General features: G+C 38.9%; 1 protein-coding gene across 1 annotated transcript in view; it reads right to left on the bottom strand.

Annotated features, from left to right (window-relative positions):
• Positions 1 to 18,278, bottom strand: part of HIRA (histone cell cycle regulator) — a 38,148-nt gene that overhangs the window by 16,653 nt on the left and 3,217 nt on the right. The window contains exons 2-12 of the mRNA XM_080373934.1: positions 12,424 to 12,486; positions 11,564 to 11,674; positions 10,672 to 10,762; positions 10,069 to 10,163; positions 9,102 to 9,197; positions 7,608 to 7,768; positions 6,557 to 6,724; positions 5,875 to 5,988; positions 4,064 to 4,134; positions 1,070 to 1,175; positions 252 to 479 (exon numbers count right to left, since the gene is read on the bottom strand). Of these exons, the coding sequence (XP_080230060.1) occupies positions 252 to 479; positions 1,070 to 1,175; positions 4,064 to 4,134; positions 5,875 to 5,988; positions 6,557 to 6,724; positions 7,608 to 7,768; positions 9,102 to 9,197; positions 10,069 to 10,163; positions 10,672 to 10,762; positions 11,564 to 11,674; positions 12,424 to 12,486 (1,304 nt within the window). The remainder of the gene's footprint in view (positions 1 to 251; positions 480 to 1,069; positions 1,176 to 4,063; positions 4,135 to 5,874; positions 5,989 to 6,556; positions 6,725 to 7,607; positions 7,769 to 9,101; positions 9,198 to 10,068; positions 10,164 to 10,671; positions 10,763 to 11,563; positions 11,675 to 12,423; positions 12,487 to 18,278) is intronic.

Here is an 18,278-nt window from a genome sequence, read left to right as displayed (position 1 = left end):
CTTGGTCTCTTTTCTGTGCACCAAAAACTTAGCACCCATCACAGAAATGCCCACAAGCCTTTTTCCACAGTCTTCTGCTTAAAAGCATTTTAACTTTTCAACATGTCTCAGTAACGTCACCTGGACCATTCATGGGTTGAAAGGTGCCATTCCACATAAATAAGGAAGCAGAAATTGGTTTTATCATAAGCAGTTTGGTATTTATCAGCTCAGTACCTGACACTATAAAGTGATTATCTAAGAACACCTACCTTTCTAATGTCCTCCAAACTCTCCCCATTAACCATGCTTGCCACCTTGGGAGCTGCTGCCGCAGTCCCAGATGCTTCCCTAATTGACACGTTCTTCTGCTCCACCTGCTGCTGTTGCTGTCTCTGTTGATACTTGAGCATCTCTGGATTCTCAATAATGGTGGTAGACAACTGAGCTTCAGTCATTATCGCTAGGCTTTTACCATAGGTGGACTGATGAATGTTGCTCTGTAGGCGTTAAAAATGTATCACACAAAAAGAGTGACTACAACTGCTAGCGTGACATCACTAATTACAATGTAAGATAATCACACAAATCTAATGGAATCCATAAAATGCAAATGCCCTCTGTATCACTTATACACTACAGATTTTTTTCTTTCTTTATATTTTCAGCTAACACTAAATCAATATGTAAGATAATTTAAATTCAAAGCTTTAGTTGCTAATAGCAATGAGAGGAAAAAACAGCCAACAGCAATCAGTTTAAAAAGACTTGCATATATGCAATTCAAAGAGTAATTTTAAAGTGTTTTGAAGCACCCACTCCTTGTTTCCTTGGCCAAATAATTACTTCAAATGTACAATGATGTGTAAGCAAGCGGATGCTTTCCAAGTAGACTTTCTATCCAGAATAAAAACTAGTATGATGAATTCTTTTCTTGACTACTCTTTTTTTAAATGATTTATAAAGTAGACAAGAACATGTTTTTCTGTAATATGGAAATCAGTCACTACATATTTCTATAAATAGTCATTTTAACTGAATCAATGCACCCCTTAAATATGATCACAGATTCTCCAAGTGCTTACTGTACCTTTTCTTCCTCACTAAGTGGATCTCCAAGTTCATCCTGGGAAAAGTCCAAAAATGCCACTGATCCATCCATGGAACACACCAGGATACCAAGTCCATTAAGGGTCCTGAAGGAAATAAAGGTCCATCTTTGGTTTTGATCTCTTTCATTGATGTAAAGGGAAAATGCAATAAATAGCTCAACAGAAATCTTTGCAGAAGATTTATTATCACAGTGACTGCTGATGGAACCAAAGAAGTGGGCCAGCAAGGAGACAGGGTGATGGACAGCAGGAGTCCACATGCCAACATTGCTTCAGAGACTGCACACAAGAAAGCGGCACTAGAACAGTACACCTACCCATGGCATGACCAGCACCACAAAAACCTTTCTGTAGGGGTAAAACAGTGGTCACAATGAACAATGAGAGAAAATAATAAATGTATTTGCTTCAAAAGATCTACAGATGTGCTAACGGAACTTGGTGAAGAAAGCGGCCTTCAGCAGATAAGCAATTGATACGCTTCCTTTAAGGCCCTATAAACTACTGTTTGGGGCCCATGGAAGATGAAGCTTCATCACGCACAGTAAACATGTAACAGAGTCCATTCCTATAAAGAGCTTACAGTCCAAATAAACAAGATAGGAAGGAGAAGAGATGAGACTCTTAAAAAGAGAAGCTCTATATTAGGTAAATGCCTCTTCTCCATCATCATCATCTGAAGTGACAGCAAAACCAAGCTGTGCATCTAAGCAGTCAAAAAACATCTCTGTATTAAGTAAGAACACATTAGATTTTGTTACCATTATTTGGGTTTTTAAGCAAACTGCACATGTTCTTGTATGAGGGGATATGTTGTAACCCTCTTCTGGAGGTCTCAATGGGTTTTCTTGGTAGAAGAGAGAGGAGAAACTATACGTTCTAGTCTTAATGGAATGATAACCTTCCACATATAACCTATTCTCGCACGTTTGAAAAATATGAAAAAATAGTGATGAGTTTTGACTGCTAACCCAGTAACTTCCAATTATAGAGCTCAAAGAGACAGCGACAGTAGTTTACAGATGACTTTGTACAAAGAAAGGAAGAGGAAAGGGAAGTAGGCAGAACTCTGTGAAGTCCTGTACAAATTAGTCCAGCAAGACTTTAAAATATATTACATGCATCATGGCTATAGCTGTTTGAAAACAGTCTGGTGCCCTGATAGCATCACATCCAGAAAAGTTAGCTTGAGCACCGTGTCACTTGGTTAACCAACACTACTCCAAGTTAGAAAACAACAAAATCTTGTTGAGAGTTTTCTGTTTGCTCAGCAGACAAAATTGCCGAGCTCCTATTGACCTCTGGATCCAAGCAATTGTTCCATGAAAACAATCATGTTCAGATACTACAATGATGGATCCAAGACTAAAACTCTAAAATAGAAATAAGAGTGCTATAACAACATAATAGTATGAGATTTCTCTGAATTTACTTAGTGTTTTCAGAATGGAGCATGTTTCTGGGAACATTCCATACTATTGACATTTCAGTCATCCATTTCAATTTGTAAACAGGATATAAATTAACAAGCTTCCTAATGGTCCTTTGTCTCTCAAATATCCCACAAAACCATTTCCTCAGAAATTGTAGAATGTTAACCAGCTATTACTCCCAATGACTTTACACCATGAAAAAATGTGCAAATTGCAGATGAAGAAATAAAAAGCACTACAGGAAAACAAAACTATTCAAAGCTATTGTACAACAATAGCAGTACATATCATGAAATACTCCACTTAATGGCTTTCTAGCCTTAATCTATTAAGGAAAGAAAACAGCTTTTGTTTCAAAAACTGAGCTTCATGGCAAAATCCACATGGCACACAGAAAACAGGTAATTATACAATTGTAAGCTTTAAAATTTAGAGCATAAAACCACCGAGATTGCTATAGCTCTTAATTCTAGCACTTCCTAACTTTTGAAATTCTGCCTTAAGACAACCTATGTAATCAGCTGTGTGCCTATCATGAAAAAACAAAATTAGTCTTTTCTTGTACAGAACCCCTAGTTCTATAAATCACTGGATGCATAGGTGCAGCGTATTTTTTGGATACCATTTACTGAAAGGTCTCATGATTATTTCTCCCTTAATATTCAAGTCTTGCAGGAAATAAAGAACTACTAACTTCTGCATTTTTATGACCAGGCCTTATGAAGAAAGCAGGAGTGGAGAGAATACTACTAACTGCAGAAAGATTTGAGACAGCAGGCTGCTGAGAAAGTCAACACAAACCCCTAGGGATGTCCTGCAGTCTCCTGGGAAAGCTCAGCACTTGTCCTTCTGCTAAATCCTGTGGTTGGTTTCTGAGACTTGCTACACCATCAGCCTTTGTGACCCTTCAACACAGAGCAATCTACACCTTTCACATGGTGCTGCAACAATACAGTATAACTGCATTTTTACGACAAAAGCTATTTGATTTAGATCTTTTATACATGAAGATCCTTCAGGCAATTCAAATGATGAGCAACTAGTACATGTGTGTATATAAATGGGTGAGTGTATGTATAAAACATTAAAATAAAAGGACTTTCTCTTTTGGTATATTGTGTCCTTAAGCACAAAGATTGGCCTAGAAGGTTCACCTGAATTTGTCACAGCTGTACGGTGCAATAACTTTTCATAGCTGTAATGCAGATAAAACTCAGAGTCCACCACATCATGTAATAAAACACACTCTCCATAAAAAACAACACAGAGAATCATAACAAGCGGGAACTTATTCTATAGGGATTTTACTGCGTCATGTTCTAAATACATTACTTTTATTCAGCTTTAATGTTACATAATCTCAAGTGACAACATGCTAGTTGCTAATGTCACTACCAAAGATGCTGCGGCAGAACCAAAATCTTCAGAAACTAATTACTTGTGTTCCAACAGCTACAATCTGTACTATTTTAAGGAATTTCCAGTTAGTGTGCATATGTGAAATTTGGCTTTTGTAACAAACAGCAGAAAGCAACTTACCAGGAGATGTCCATGATAGACTTGTCAAACAGCTCATGTATGACAACTAAAGGTCGTTTCAGACACGTGAGCTTAAAATAGAAGAAACAACAGTCAAATTTAGGTCTAAGCTACTGCAGGTATTACCACATTAACCTCTCTCAGAGACTAACAATAGTTAACAAACAAGATCTGGCCAGGAGACAGCTGTATGCCTGGCAGTGCATCTGCAGTACCTAGTTACCTATTCCATTACTGGTTCCAAAAAGCTTTGGAGAAGAATAGTTGATGTTCAACCCTCCCCTCCTTTCTGAAACACAGACTGAACTTCTCAACCAGCTTCGCCTTTACATCATAGAACACTCTCTACCACTCAAAAAGTAGTTCCACAGATGCTAAAGACAGCTTCTATTCTAAGCTTTACTGAGATAAGGATGTTGCTAACTGCCAGCACAAGAGGAAGACTGAAAATAGATTAGTTTTCCAAGTCCTCAGAGTACTTGTCTGAATAAGTGGAGCCTATCGAGAGCAAAGGGAATTGACTCACAATTACTCCTAAAGAGGACTTTTCTACACTTAGAAATCAGCTTAGTAATAAAGAACTGAATATGAAAATTCCCAGTAACCTGTTTTAAATCAGACATTCTAACTTCTTTAATGTTAAACCAATGGACTTAATATCTATAGTACGTAGTACAACTGAAACTATGCAGAAGAAGCTAATGCGGTCTAGGATGTTTCATGCTCAAAGGTTCACAGACTTAGCACAGCAGTCATCTTCAGTAGTTATTTCTTATATGTTTCCATAGGTCTATGTTGTATACATATCTATTGATCAGCTCAGGACAAAGACTGCCTGTAACTTTGCATCTCTGTAACACCTAGTATAACCTCAACAGGCACCCTACATGAAATCATAGTATAAATAGAAAGTAAAATATACCAAGTGACACTTTGATACGGGCATGCCCTGGTAGCATTGCCAGAAACAGATCTAGTGTTATGCATTTAGCTATTGATGGATAAATATCACAGTGGAATCTATAAATAGTAGATTGCAGTTAGCAATTGGTGTGTTCTGGCACAGGTTCTCCTCAGAAAGCTTTACAAATCAGTTAAATTTATTCCCTGTCCTTCACACTTGCCAAACAACCCGTCTTGCATTTATAAAATGTGAGAATAAGCTACTCTTCTTTTAGCCAGAATAACAATTTTAGTGTAGATTTTAAAGTAAAACCCAAACTAGATATTGAAAACTTGAAAGTATACTTAAAAAGCTTCATTCACTTTCAGATTCCTTTCCATAGCAGAGACAGAAGCCAAAGACTGAAGCCAGAACAAAGCAGAAAGATGGGCCATATGTATGTATGCTCAAAAACAGCTATCCTGTGCCTGCCACATTCTCCTCGTACCCACACAAGCAAGGCTAACAAAGCTAGACTCTAAGAGTGATTAATAGATGGGTGCGCTAAATACAGAGAAGCAGAAAAGTCTTTTTCTTAAGACTCACATGGAGAATGAGTAAAAGACGTAGGAAGAAAATAGGGCTGATCTATGTTTAACAACTAATGTAACACATTATTTTCCTTAACAGTTCCTCCCCCTTACCAGGGTGGCACAGTGCCACTGGCTTCTACCTGGTCTTGGCTTTAGAGAAATGAACTACTAGCAATCTGCTTCCTTCCCCCCAGCTAATCCTGTAACAACAAAGACAAAAAACCTAAACATGAATCTAAATATAAGACCTAATGCTGTACATGTGACCTTTGTGCTAAACCCTTAAGTTATCCAAATGACCACATGAGTTCAAAGGCAGCAAAAAAAACACTTACCCAGACAGAAAGAGACCGATCCTTACTACCAACAGCGCAACAGCAGTAGGGACAACTTGACTTGGTGGAGCTCCCATTCTTTTGTTTCTTCTTGAAGATTTTTGGATTAAATTTCTGAACAAACAAGATGCCCAAAATTTTGCTACAGTTATTACATTTTAGTAGAAGATCTGCTTTAAAAGCAAGTTTTCCACTTAAGAGTGAAAAAGAAACATTTCATAGAAACAAAGTCCCTAACCCAGCCTCCACAAGAGCTCTGACAAAAGCTATATGCACTTTCTTGAGGGGCTTTCTGAATGCCTTAACAGGAATGGCAAAGAATATTAATTTTTACTAACAATCAAGAACCCACTGAAAACCCAAGTCACTTTAATCAAGTCACTGAACAGCTAACAAACCCAAGCCATTTTAATCAGGTCACTGAACAGCTAACAAAGTTAGTGTTTGGCATTTCTAACATGGTCCTGTACTCCCCCTTCTTATCTTGTTCATCTACATCCAGCTCTCTTATCGCAAGAGCAAGGTGATCATTTCCAACAGGTAAAGCTGAAATTTTTTTAATCACTACCATGCGTTTGCTTTACTTTGATACCTACCTTCACCTCTTGCCCCATTTACGCATAAAATTATCAGAAAGCACATATTAGAAGTTTTACTTCAGGGATAGATTACTATCACTCACCACTACTGTAACTGCCTTCCGATGCCCTACAAAATCCATGTTGGTTTTCCATCCATCTCTCTCAATGATCTGAGCAGTAGGTCCAGAATTATTCATGGCATGAGCAGAAACAAGATAGTGACCATCAGGTGACCAGCTAAGACGCAACACATGAGTTGTCCCTCCACACTGACAAAAAAAACCACCATACTAAAGCTTTAAAAGTGTTTGCAAACAAAGGATTTTTAATAAAAACTATTTAAATTTTAGATTTAGGGAACATGATTACAAGGTAAGTTTTTTGTGACTATAAATGACATTATATACAATTCTCAGCACTTCATACGTAGTGTAACTTAGGAAATCCTATCAAAAGTGGGGAAAAAGGAACCCAGAGAACTTTTTTTAAAGGGAACAAAAAGTAACTGGTTTTGGATGCTGTAGTCTCAGTATTCATCACAGTCCTAATTAGTGACAGGGCTGCAGCATACCAACTGCTAATAACAACAACTTCAGCTTGCAACACTGGCTCACACATGCATTTAGGTGTTTACAGTCTATTATGAAGAGCAATTGCACTAATCACAATACTGTAGGATCACTGCAAAACACTCCGCTCACTAAGCGCCAAGTTCTGTCCCCAAAAATTTGATCTCTTTGATCAAAGTCATCACCTAACAGCCCTATGATGCCAGACCAAAGATCCCTCCTAAGGACTTATCTCACTTCTGATAGTGGCCAATAGACAACGAATAGGGAAGACTGTAAGAACAATGCAATTAGTGTGTCAATACTTCCTTGGAATAACCTCTCCACTTCCAGGAATTTACTTAATTGTTTACATAACCCACATAAACCTTTGACATTCACAACATCCAATGACAATAAAAGTCTCGATCAGGTTATGTGAGAAAGTAGCTCTTCCCCCTCCCCCTCCTTGAACCTGTCATCTGATAGCTTCAATCAATTTGGCACTGTTAAATTAACTTATGTTTGTGCAGAATCAGTTGTTCTTACAATTTTCATTAGTTCTATAGGAATTCAGTTTGAATAGTCACACATTCTGAAGTACCTCATCAAAGGGTTTTGTGATGCTGGTTTCCAACTGCCAGTCCATGGTCCGCCACACCTTCAAACTTCTATCGTCAGCCTGAGAGGCAATATATTTTCCAACAGGATCCCAGGTCAGCCCTTTCACCAAGCCCGAATGACCCTTCAAAGTGGCAAGAATTTCTGTGCACGTGAAAATTGAAAATGGAGAGTAGTTACCGATATCTCATCCCCTTTAGGATAGACTGTTGAGGGGATTGACAAGATCTTTTTGAAACAGCTTATTAAATATAACTTCCTTTAATGTACAAACAACAATCTATCGACCAAATTAGAACTTGTACTTATGTGAAGAATGAGATTAAAAAAAGTGGCAAAGAGAACTCTGGCCGGAATAAGGGCTGCAAAATGCTTTCTAAGAATCAGATCAGAGCAGGAAGACCACCAGAGCCCAGGCATTTCAGAATAGCACCTCCAAGCCATGGAAACAGCAATTTAACTGGAACTTCAGTTAAACATTCACCCTTTCCTTCACATCCAAAGATTATCACAACAAATTCAGTTCACATTTGCTGCACAAAGCTAAGTCAAAGTTGTGACTCAACAGACACACAAGCCTGGCAGACCTTGTAACCTACTTCCAGTCAACCTCTTGCTTATCAGACTGAGAAGAGGCTGAGAGTACTGCACAGGCTACACAGCTAGCTTGAAAGTCTAAAAACTCCGATATCCGGATTGGAAGCAACCCTAAAATAAATGGCAATGACTAGGCACCACACCATGGGAGTTTTAGCCTGCATCATTAGGTGGTGAGAAGCAGCCAGACCAAGGCACATGCTCTCAACCCAGCAGAGACCCTTGCAGCCAGCTAAAACTGTCCAGTGTGCCGGTGGCACCCGGCAGCATGGCCCCTGAGAAACTGAGCCCACAGGACTGGGTGAATTGCCAGCACTGCAGCAATGGAAGAAGGAAAACGACCATCAAATGTAAGACTCGAAGGCTTCTGCTACTGTGACGCTCCCCTAGTCCCTCCTTCCTACCCTTCATCATGTAAAGCTACACTGCTCATTAAGCAGCAGCATCCAAAATGGGGTAAATAAGATAGTGCTCACCCAAAGGCAAATGAACGGAAAGTCCTGTAGGTACAAAGGCAACAGGAAAAAAATATATGCATATTATATATATATATGCATATATGTAATATCAAGCTGAAGTTTATCTATTTGGGATTTTACAGGTAAGGTGAAAAAGAAAATACATGCAATAATGACCTTCATGTAAAATCAGCAGCACAACCTGAATGTAGCTGTTGTCTACAGCAGAGTGGAATCCACTGCTCATTGCCACCCAAACTTGGAAGGAGGACTGACTCACCAGATCGCAGGCATGCCATCTCAAAAGATAAGACAACCCATTCCCACACAGAGATTTTCACAGTCAGCAAATACACGCATGGAGAGAAAAGTTTGTCACAAAGCTTTATATATTTGCATATCTGAAATATAAGAATTCTCACCTGGAAATTTGACAGCATTCCAGATGACAACAGTGTTATCCACACTACAGGATGCCAGCCAGGCATCATGCGGAGACCATGCTACATCCATGACATCTGTTTTAAAAAAAAAAGTTTCCATTTAAGACCTTGACAGTAACCAGAGAATCCAAAAATCTTCTTTTTAAAAAGAACTTGTGAGGCAACAATTTTTCCATCACCAAGAAATTACTATCATCTCACTGGAGTGGAAGGTAAGAAAGAATATAGCAACACTCACTGGGAGTGAGGCTCTCCCAACTTACAGTGTTTGATGGGGAACAAAAAAGAAAATCCACGGCAGAAAATGGCATGTTTAGTGATTATAAAAAGTACTAATGCCTCTATAAAGTATTCTGTCTTGTTTCAAATGAAAAAGCAACAGCAGTTATTATAATGCACTTGCTTTATTCCAGCACACATGAAGTGATTAAAGGGATTTCCATCTTGATTTTAATTACAGCTCAGGTCAGCAGGTGCAAAATGCATTTGAAATTATCTAGTTTATTCATCTTTTGCATTGCTCTTTAGTTATTTTTTCTAAATAAACATTCATATTCTTTGGCTAACAAAAACTTTCTTTTGCCAACCAGGAGATTATTCAATGCAAGTGTAAACATTTATTTAAATAAAAATACAGTTTAGCTTCCTTTATTCAGATTCATGTTTAAGCTAGCAAATTGCAAAACATAAGTTTCTTAGTTGCTAATTTTTCTACTACATAGTTGCTGCAAGTTTCCTACTATTACTGTCAGAAGTCACTTGTATGAAAAATCAGCATTTGATTAAGAATGACATTTTCTCCCAGATTTTCATTGTTGCTCTTAAACGTAATTACTGATTTGCCACTATATATATGTATACGTTTTCAGCAAGAAAACGTGACACTGAAAACCAATTTTTTTCCAAATACATGCAAATTATGTTCACTCAACACCTGTTAACTTACCCCCTGAATGGCTTCTGAGAATCGATACACACCTCCACTGTTCAACATTTGTAAGTTTGCTACTAGAACCAAACACAGTGCTAGGTCCAATGTACCTAATTTGAACAGAAACAGTGATCAACAGAACCACCTCAAGTTCTTCAGATTTTCTTTCTAAGGAAAATCAGGTGCACAGTACACTTCTGTTTTATAACCAGTTATTCCTGCAATGCAAACTGAGGCTAAAATATATACATATATTTTTAGAGAAAGTAATTCCATACATTCATGGACATTCAATAAAATGTACAGTTTCTACCGACAGAAAAAAAAGGTAACATTTAAGATAACTCTTCCAATCTCTTCAGGAAGCTTTCTTCAAGGACAGAAGAAAATTCCTTAGCTCTGCCAAGGAGAGAGGCTGCCCAGGGAGATACGCACTCCAGCCCAAACGAGAGGAGACCAACAATACCAGTGATGTGGTGTCACAGGTTTCATCTCCTTGTGCGCCCGGCAAAGCAGTGAGCTTACAAAAGGCCAGCACAGGGAAGACACACTGAGAGATGTGACAGAGTAACCTACTTGAAATAAAATATAAAATCAAGAAGGAAGAAACATGCTTACGCAGCTCGTTTCCACACCATAATCAACTTGTCATCTCCCCCTGAAGCCAAGTAAACTCCATTGTTTGACCATCGCACACAGTTCACACAAGCTGAAACGTAGAAAGAAAGTTTGTAAGATGAAATATGAGAATGAGTGGGTTTGGACTGGGGACAGAATTGATAATAAGTAAGACTTGACAGGAGGCATTTAGGATTTAAGTGTACTTTTTCCACTAAGAGCAGTTACCTTGTCTGCCTTAGATAAATGAATTGGTACTTATCTTCCAGTAACAGTTGAGGAACTCCTTTCTTTAAAAACCCCTACTCCTTATTTGAAAAAGCTTCACCAAAAATAGCACAAAAGAAGAAAGATTAATACTCATCTAATGAAGGGCAAGTGCTTGTGGTAAATGAGGTGGGATTAAGAGTGCAAAGGAGGAAAGCTATATCTTGAAGATAAGAAGATGCATCTTGAAGAAAAGAAGGGGCAGCTTGTTCAGTTAGCCATACTTCTTTCAAATGTAGTGTGCAATAAATCCAGAATCATTTAGAACTACAACCAATATACTTCATACGATGTTTCCTTTATACTTACTCCTCTTGCCCTTTCCTTTAGAGCTCCCCAGTTTCTCAGAGTACACACCATCAATTACTTTATGGCCACAGCTGGAAAAAGCTCATAGGGAGATTTCCAAAGGTATCTATATTTCTCTCTACACTTGCCCACATTTTAACAACATTTTCTGCTGAATATCTAAAAAAGTATATAGCCAAAGTATAAGATCACTCTTTTTTTATTAATTCTTCACCACTGGACTGGGCATGATTTTTGTAATTACAAACATGTTATGTTTAAGCTTTGGAAAATTATCAACAGCCAGTAAAAGTAAAAAAAATAAAATCTTTGTTACCTAAGTGATTGTCCATCTGACAAAGCATCTTGGGAATATTTTCATTCTTTTCATCTTCCTCTTTGAGGACAGGAGCCATATTCCAAATCACAACTTTCCCAGAATCCTGACCTGGAAGAGAACAAAAAGCCCCCCCCCCCTTTTAAATACATGCAAAAAAGCTTGTCAATCTAATCTCAGTTCCAGAACAGATGCTAAAATTTAGGCACTACTGCAGTGGGAACTTTGGAAATGTGAATACAGATGCCATTCTGATATAATCACACCGAGTCAGAAGTGTTTTATTTTTCTTGAAGCTATTAAAAATAAAAGTTATACAGCTTTGTTAAAAAAACATACTGTACATAACTGATACGAACTATAGGGATCAACTACTTACAACAAAATTGTATTTTAAAAGAGAAAAGATATATGCAAATCCTAAATTGCAATTATTTTTACCAACAAAATTATTCACTATTGTGATCCAAATAATATTTTTTGCACATATTTGAGCTATTCCACTTCTATAATTGGATTTTTTTTGTCCCAATAGCTCTACTATTTAGCAGATCAAAAAGCCCAACTTCACATCCAGTTCCTCTTCAAATAAAGGAATTTGGCCAGTAGGGCCACAACTCAATTATTGCAGCTACTATCTCAATGATGTCTAAGAGGATGAGAACATCAGAAAACATAACCCTGCCTTCTGCAGTAAAACCAGCACTTTTCAATACATTTTAATGACTTACACAATTATCTGTTTCATAAGAGATATGAGTGATGTGTTTTTAAAAGGATCAAACCGATTCAAGTGTTGTGAAGGCACCAGATAATTACTGTAGCCCCAAGTTCTGCCTTCTCTCAGTACACAGACATACCTTGTCCTCCGGTTGCAAACTTGGTCCCATCTGGGTGAATGTCCACTGAAAATATTGGCTTCCCTGGAATTGAAGAACAAGCAGTGACATACTGAGTTGTTTTACAATCGAGAGAAAGCAGTAATGCAAAAGAACCGTAACTCTTCCGATCGGCAAATAACTTTCTTCTTCTAAAAAGCTGTAGTTGTAAGAATTACAGCAGACTACCAGGGTCAAAAGCAACTTGATGACAGAAGTGACAGCCTATTAGAAGTGTATATGGAAGTTACCACACCATACCAAACCAGCGATAACCAGGCACACTTAAATCAGCAGGATATGCCAAATGCCTCAATGCAAAACAATACCACAAGGCAAGCGCCAACAAGGAAAAACTGCATCTGAGTAAGGTATTCCTTCCAGGTTTCTACTGTTCATTACCTGATGACCTGAAGCAAGTTTTGGTTTTGTTTGGTTTCTGGTTTTGTTGGTTGTTTTTTGTTTTTTGTTTTTTGTTTGTGGTTTGTTGTTTTTTTTTTAAATACTCCCCAATCTCAGACTGCATCTTTTGATCACACAATTACCTGTCTCAGATTTAAATTCGGTTGTTAGGAAACTCTTCTACCCAAAGACAAGCTTTTACTTTTATGGCTTCCATATAGACAGAAGAAGACTAACCAACTCTAGTATTACTCTTAAATCCTTCAGTTCTCCCTATGCTACAACTTTCAGAAGAAAACTAATAATTTTATGAAAATGTAAACTCTGTAACATGTAACAGAGTTGGGGAACAGCTTCAGAAACCAGACAACCCTCAGTCTCAGCCTATTCTGCTCCAGCTACTGGATCACATACGCTCTCCTATATGTTCACAATTCTTTTAACCTTTGCAGGAAGGGAAGGAAGAGGTGAGCAGTAACCTTACTGCCCCCTTTCAGTGATGCCCAAAGAGCTACCAAGGATTACTTGGAGGAACACGCACGTGACTTCCACATTCAAATAATTTTTGGCAGCAGGCCCAACCCTGTCAAACTGGAATGCTTCTGCAAGCAAGATCACACACATGCCAGTATAAAATAAGGTAGTTTACCAAACAACCAAAAGAACTAGTACCCACGTACCAAGATTACTTGATAGATTTTCCATCTATGTCAATTCTTGCACTGTATCTTCATGGTATGTTAAAAGATAAATGACAAAACCTGGAGAATTTATCCAGTGATAGGTTTTATGTTGCAACTGTAGCATCTGAATTCCTCAACACTAAATTGCTAAGAAAACCCTCATCCAAATATCCAGTACTTCTTACTTTTTGAGGTATATGAGGTATTTTGCTTCATGTTAACTTTGATTTCCTTTGATTTAACCTGTTTTAAGGTTTATTTTACTTGGATTTATACTGCAACGCTGACATGTGATTTCCCTTAAAATTTTTACAGGCAGCCAAGCAGAGACCTTAAGTACAGTAAGATGGCACTCAACTTACATTCCTTCCAAGCACTTTAGACCACATAAAACACATAAGCTGAGACTTAGCTGTGGCTTTTCTTCAGTTTGTTGTGCCTGATTCCATCTTCTGTTCTGTTACTCTGAATGCAACATACAGAGCTATGCTGAATATTTAGAGAAGCACAGGCAAGAAACAAACATTTATTTTGCCCTTCCCAGGATGTGCGAATTAAACCAGTGCATCATTTGAAATCCTTTCACCCACTGAGACTTCAGGAGACAGGTCATTCTGTATACCTCATCGGTGGAAGAGGCTACCTTTCCAACCTGCACCAACAGTCTTGGGCAAGAAGACTTCAAATTCGCCATGAGACATGAGGAGCAGAGCGCTCCTTCCAGGAAGGCAGTTACTTTGAATTGTACTAACCTGGCTCGTTTTGCCTATCTGTCATTCGCACCAACAGGAAACAGTCCCCCACCAGGTCAGAACAGTAACCTCTAACACAGGGGCATCAACAATCAGGAGGAATTACGGTTTCCAGAGCCAGCACGACACCTATGAACAAGGCTTCAGGGTTTAGGTGGTTTGTAGCTTAATAATACTGTATTTGAAATTGGTTTAATAGACACAGCCATCCAATTCCGTGCTCCAATTCCAGCACTCTTCCTTCCCAAAAGTCTGCATTAAAAAGTAGCTGCGACCAAAGCACACACTGGTCAGTTTGTCTGACAGGCATACTGGCTCCTCATTACTCGGGGCAAAACAGATATGCTATACATTCCAAAAAATTGTGAGGTCATTGCACCTGCTGCCTTGCAAAAATTACGGACACAATTTTCCCTTTACTAGGCCTTTAAAGCTATCACAGCCTCTCCAATTTCTGCCTTATCTTAAGAGCGCAACTCTAAAGGAGCAGTAACATCAGCTCTCTTCCTCCTTCTGAGCAAAGTTTCTGCACAGATCCACAAATGGAGTTGGTGAAATTTAGCAAATTGTTTTACTTACGGAGCCAGAGGTAACTTAGCTACAAATTCACCAAAAAAGCTTAACATTAGTCACACCAGGGAAAATGTCCACCTAGCCTGGTACTCTGTGTTCAGAAACCAGCAGCAGATACCTCCCTAAGGATATGTACTATGGTAAGCACACAATGCTTCTTCCTGGCACAATCTTCCAGCTCCAGAAAATTTCCAGCTCTTGACTTCTTGAACCAGAGGCCCTCAACAGATTTTTCTACTATGAATTCAATCAGCCATTTCTCAGATCTTCAGTTAACACTGACAGCCCCAAACACCAAGGGATCTACTACTCAGCCATGGACTCTGTGAAGAACCACCTCCTCCACATATCCTGCACCTGCTGTTACTTCAACACCCCTTAATTCCTGTACGGGAGAACAATGAACAAAAATCATTCCACATCACCCCTTCTTCTGCCGCTCACAACTCTACACGTGTTGATGATCATCTCCAGCTCAGTCCTCCCACTCCCAGCCCAGAGAGTCCCACTCTCCTTAGTCATTCCTTGTACAGAAGCTGTCTCACACTTTTGATCATTCTGGTCACTCCACTATGAGCTTCTTTCAGTTCTCCTGTATTTTATGACATTCAGGGGAACTGGCATCGAAGAGTGTTCAAACACAAATGATCCATGTATTTATATAGTTGGATACTGTTTTCTTTTTAGATCTTTTCCTAGCATAAATCTGGGTTTCTACCTAATGAGCACTGAGCAGATATTTTCATAAACTACTATAATCCTAAAAACTCAGACCTCTGTGGAACTTGTCAGGCCACACAGCATTATTTTACGTGTGAAGCTTAAAAAGGGTATAGACTTTGTACTCAGGAAAGGCAGCAGTAATAAATGAAGCCCTCAACAACTCAAAGTCTCCTACGTGGCACAACGGTGATCCAGGAAGGGATCTTATTCCACAGGTAACTAATCTTACACAATGATCTGCCCAATAAACTTGGGCTTTTCCACAAAGTTTGCCAGTAAGTTTAAAGCACAGTGACTCGTTAACATGAGGCCTGACAAATTAATCTCCTATAAAAGCCAAGTAAATATTGTTTCCATCTGATAGATAATTCCTAATAAACTGGACTAGTTTCATACGTCTCAATCTCACCAGCAACATCCAGATGCATCCAGTAGTTGCCTTTAAAGAAACATTAGTTTACTAAATTGAATTCCAAACTTCTAGGATTTTGTACAGAGCCTTCTATTTTCCGTAGGCAGGAAATCTGCCCAACTACACCCAGGCTCAACCTGTCACACCCGCTTCTTAACAGACATTCTGCATTAAGAAAATCCAAACAGCAACTGCAAAATGCCATGTCATATACTGGCACAGCTGAATACTTGCAAGTCAACCTGGATGAAATACTATTTAAAGGTCAATCTGGATTTTATCTCAAATGGCTCTGGATATTACTCCAAGACCAGGGGGTAATAAAATTAAACACAGACTGTTCGGTTGTTTAGAGCCCATAGTTTTCAGTCCGCAGCACTTTCACTGTGCTCTTCTGAAGTAATATTATTAGTGGAGGAAAGGATAAACTTCAGCTGACAAGAGCAAACCAAAGAGGGAAGCAACTACTTCAGAATTAGCTCAGGGCCACACAGCATCAGGATTTCATTCCTGGCTCTGGATGAATGACCTGTTGGTGAAGCAAAGCACAGCAGCTTCCCTGTTTGGACGCCTGCAGGGAACAGCAACTACTGGATATAGGAACCTGAGCTTCTACCACTTCAGCTAAAAAGATCATTCGCATCCATTTTGCAGGCAGTAGTAGAGCTACCGCATGTTTCAGCACCAGAAAGCGTGGAGACTCACAGTGGTATAATCCAGACTAGAGAGGAGCTGATCTGGACCCTTCAGCCACCCTTAGAGTTATAGCTTTACTATTTATCAGAAAGCAGCACATCAATGTCACAAGCAATTCAGTTCCCATCTGGCACAAACACTCCATGAAGTTTCAAGGCAGTTTTGTTACATACTCATATTCAGGAGTACAGACATAGGTGAAACACACGTGGAGTTCATAGTGGCACGTCCAAAGTTTCAACGTCAGCAGTAAGAGGCACTTGAGAGCTAATGCACCAACTTGGAAAGGGAAATCTTCCCAGTGCCCTGCCCCAGACCTGTGCGCACTTTTCTTGGCTATTGAGAAACACAGGGCTTGTCATGACAGGGGTAGGACAAGGGAATGGTTTTAAACTGAAAGAGGATATATGTACATTGGATATTAGGAAGAAATTCTTTACCATGCAGGGTGGCGAGGCACTGGCACAGGCTGCCCAGAGCAGCTGTGGGTGCCCCATCCCTGGTGCTCAAGGCCAGGCTGGACGGGGCTCTGAGCAGCCTGGGCTAGTGGAAGGTGTCCCTGCCATGGTTGGAACTAGATGGTCTTCAAGGCCCCATCCAAAGCAAATCATTCCATGATTAAAGTTGATTACTTAGATTTGAAAAAAGGAACCACTAGTAAAGCTACCTGCTTATGAACGTATATTAACACCTCCATGAACTAGAAGGAATTCCTTTATGGTTTTAATAGGTTTGCTCTCTATACTTCTGTGTCTAACCCTTAAAACACAGAACAAGTTCAATAACCATTAGATAGTTTGCCCAAGTAAACCAAGACTTGTATTTGTTTCCAGTTTTATCAGCCTAGAGATGTCAAATTATTAAAAAAACCCAAACCCCAAACAACAACAGAGAACAGATGAAGCAATCACAGGACAGAAATTTAGCAAGACAAAGTCATTACCAGGGTAATTTTTCCTCCAGGGTACCATCACCAAGGGAATACCATTTACAGTGGTGGACAACTGTCACAGGTTAAAGCTGTGAGACTTGTTCCATACTACCTGTAATTTATATACTGATCACACACACTGGGTTTTTTCCACACTTCCTTCACTTTCTCAAAATAACAGAGAAGGAGCCATTATTTGATACAACCGCTTCCTTCCCCAGGTCCATGTCTTTATCTGATTACATTATTAGATCCTGTCAAAAAAAGCCAAAAGGCACAAGGTCCCTGTTTCAAAGTGACTGAATGCTTTCCCATGCTCCTAGCTGGAAATGTGTTGAACTTCCTAACAGTAACCATACAACAAAACAAAATTTAGGTGATACTAAGCAGTAACATTCAAATATAACATAGCATGTTTTAAGACATTTTGCCCTCTTGTAATAATTTCTTAAAAAAAACCAAACCAGTTTAAATTATTGAACCTCCCAGCATCACACTGCATGAGGAAGAAAACCAGGTTCCTTAAAAACAGAACACCTTATGATAGACCAGATGTCCTGTTGGAATATTTGTTTAAAGAACCCAAATACCCACTATGTACTTAAAAGAAAAACCAATAATGAAACAGGCTTGGAACAAAAAGTTCCAAGTAAGATAATTCAAGC

This window comes from Falco punctatus (assembly GCF_963210335.1).
Source record: "Falco punctatus genome assembly, chromosome: 1".
Lineage (NCBI taxonomy): Eukaryota > Metazoa > Chordata > Aves > Falconiformes > Falconidae > Falco > Falco punctatus.
Note: the sequence above shows the minus strand (reverse complement) of the source record. Positions and strands in the feature narration are given on the sequence as shown.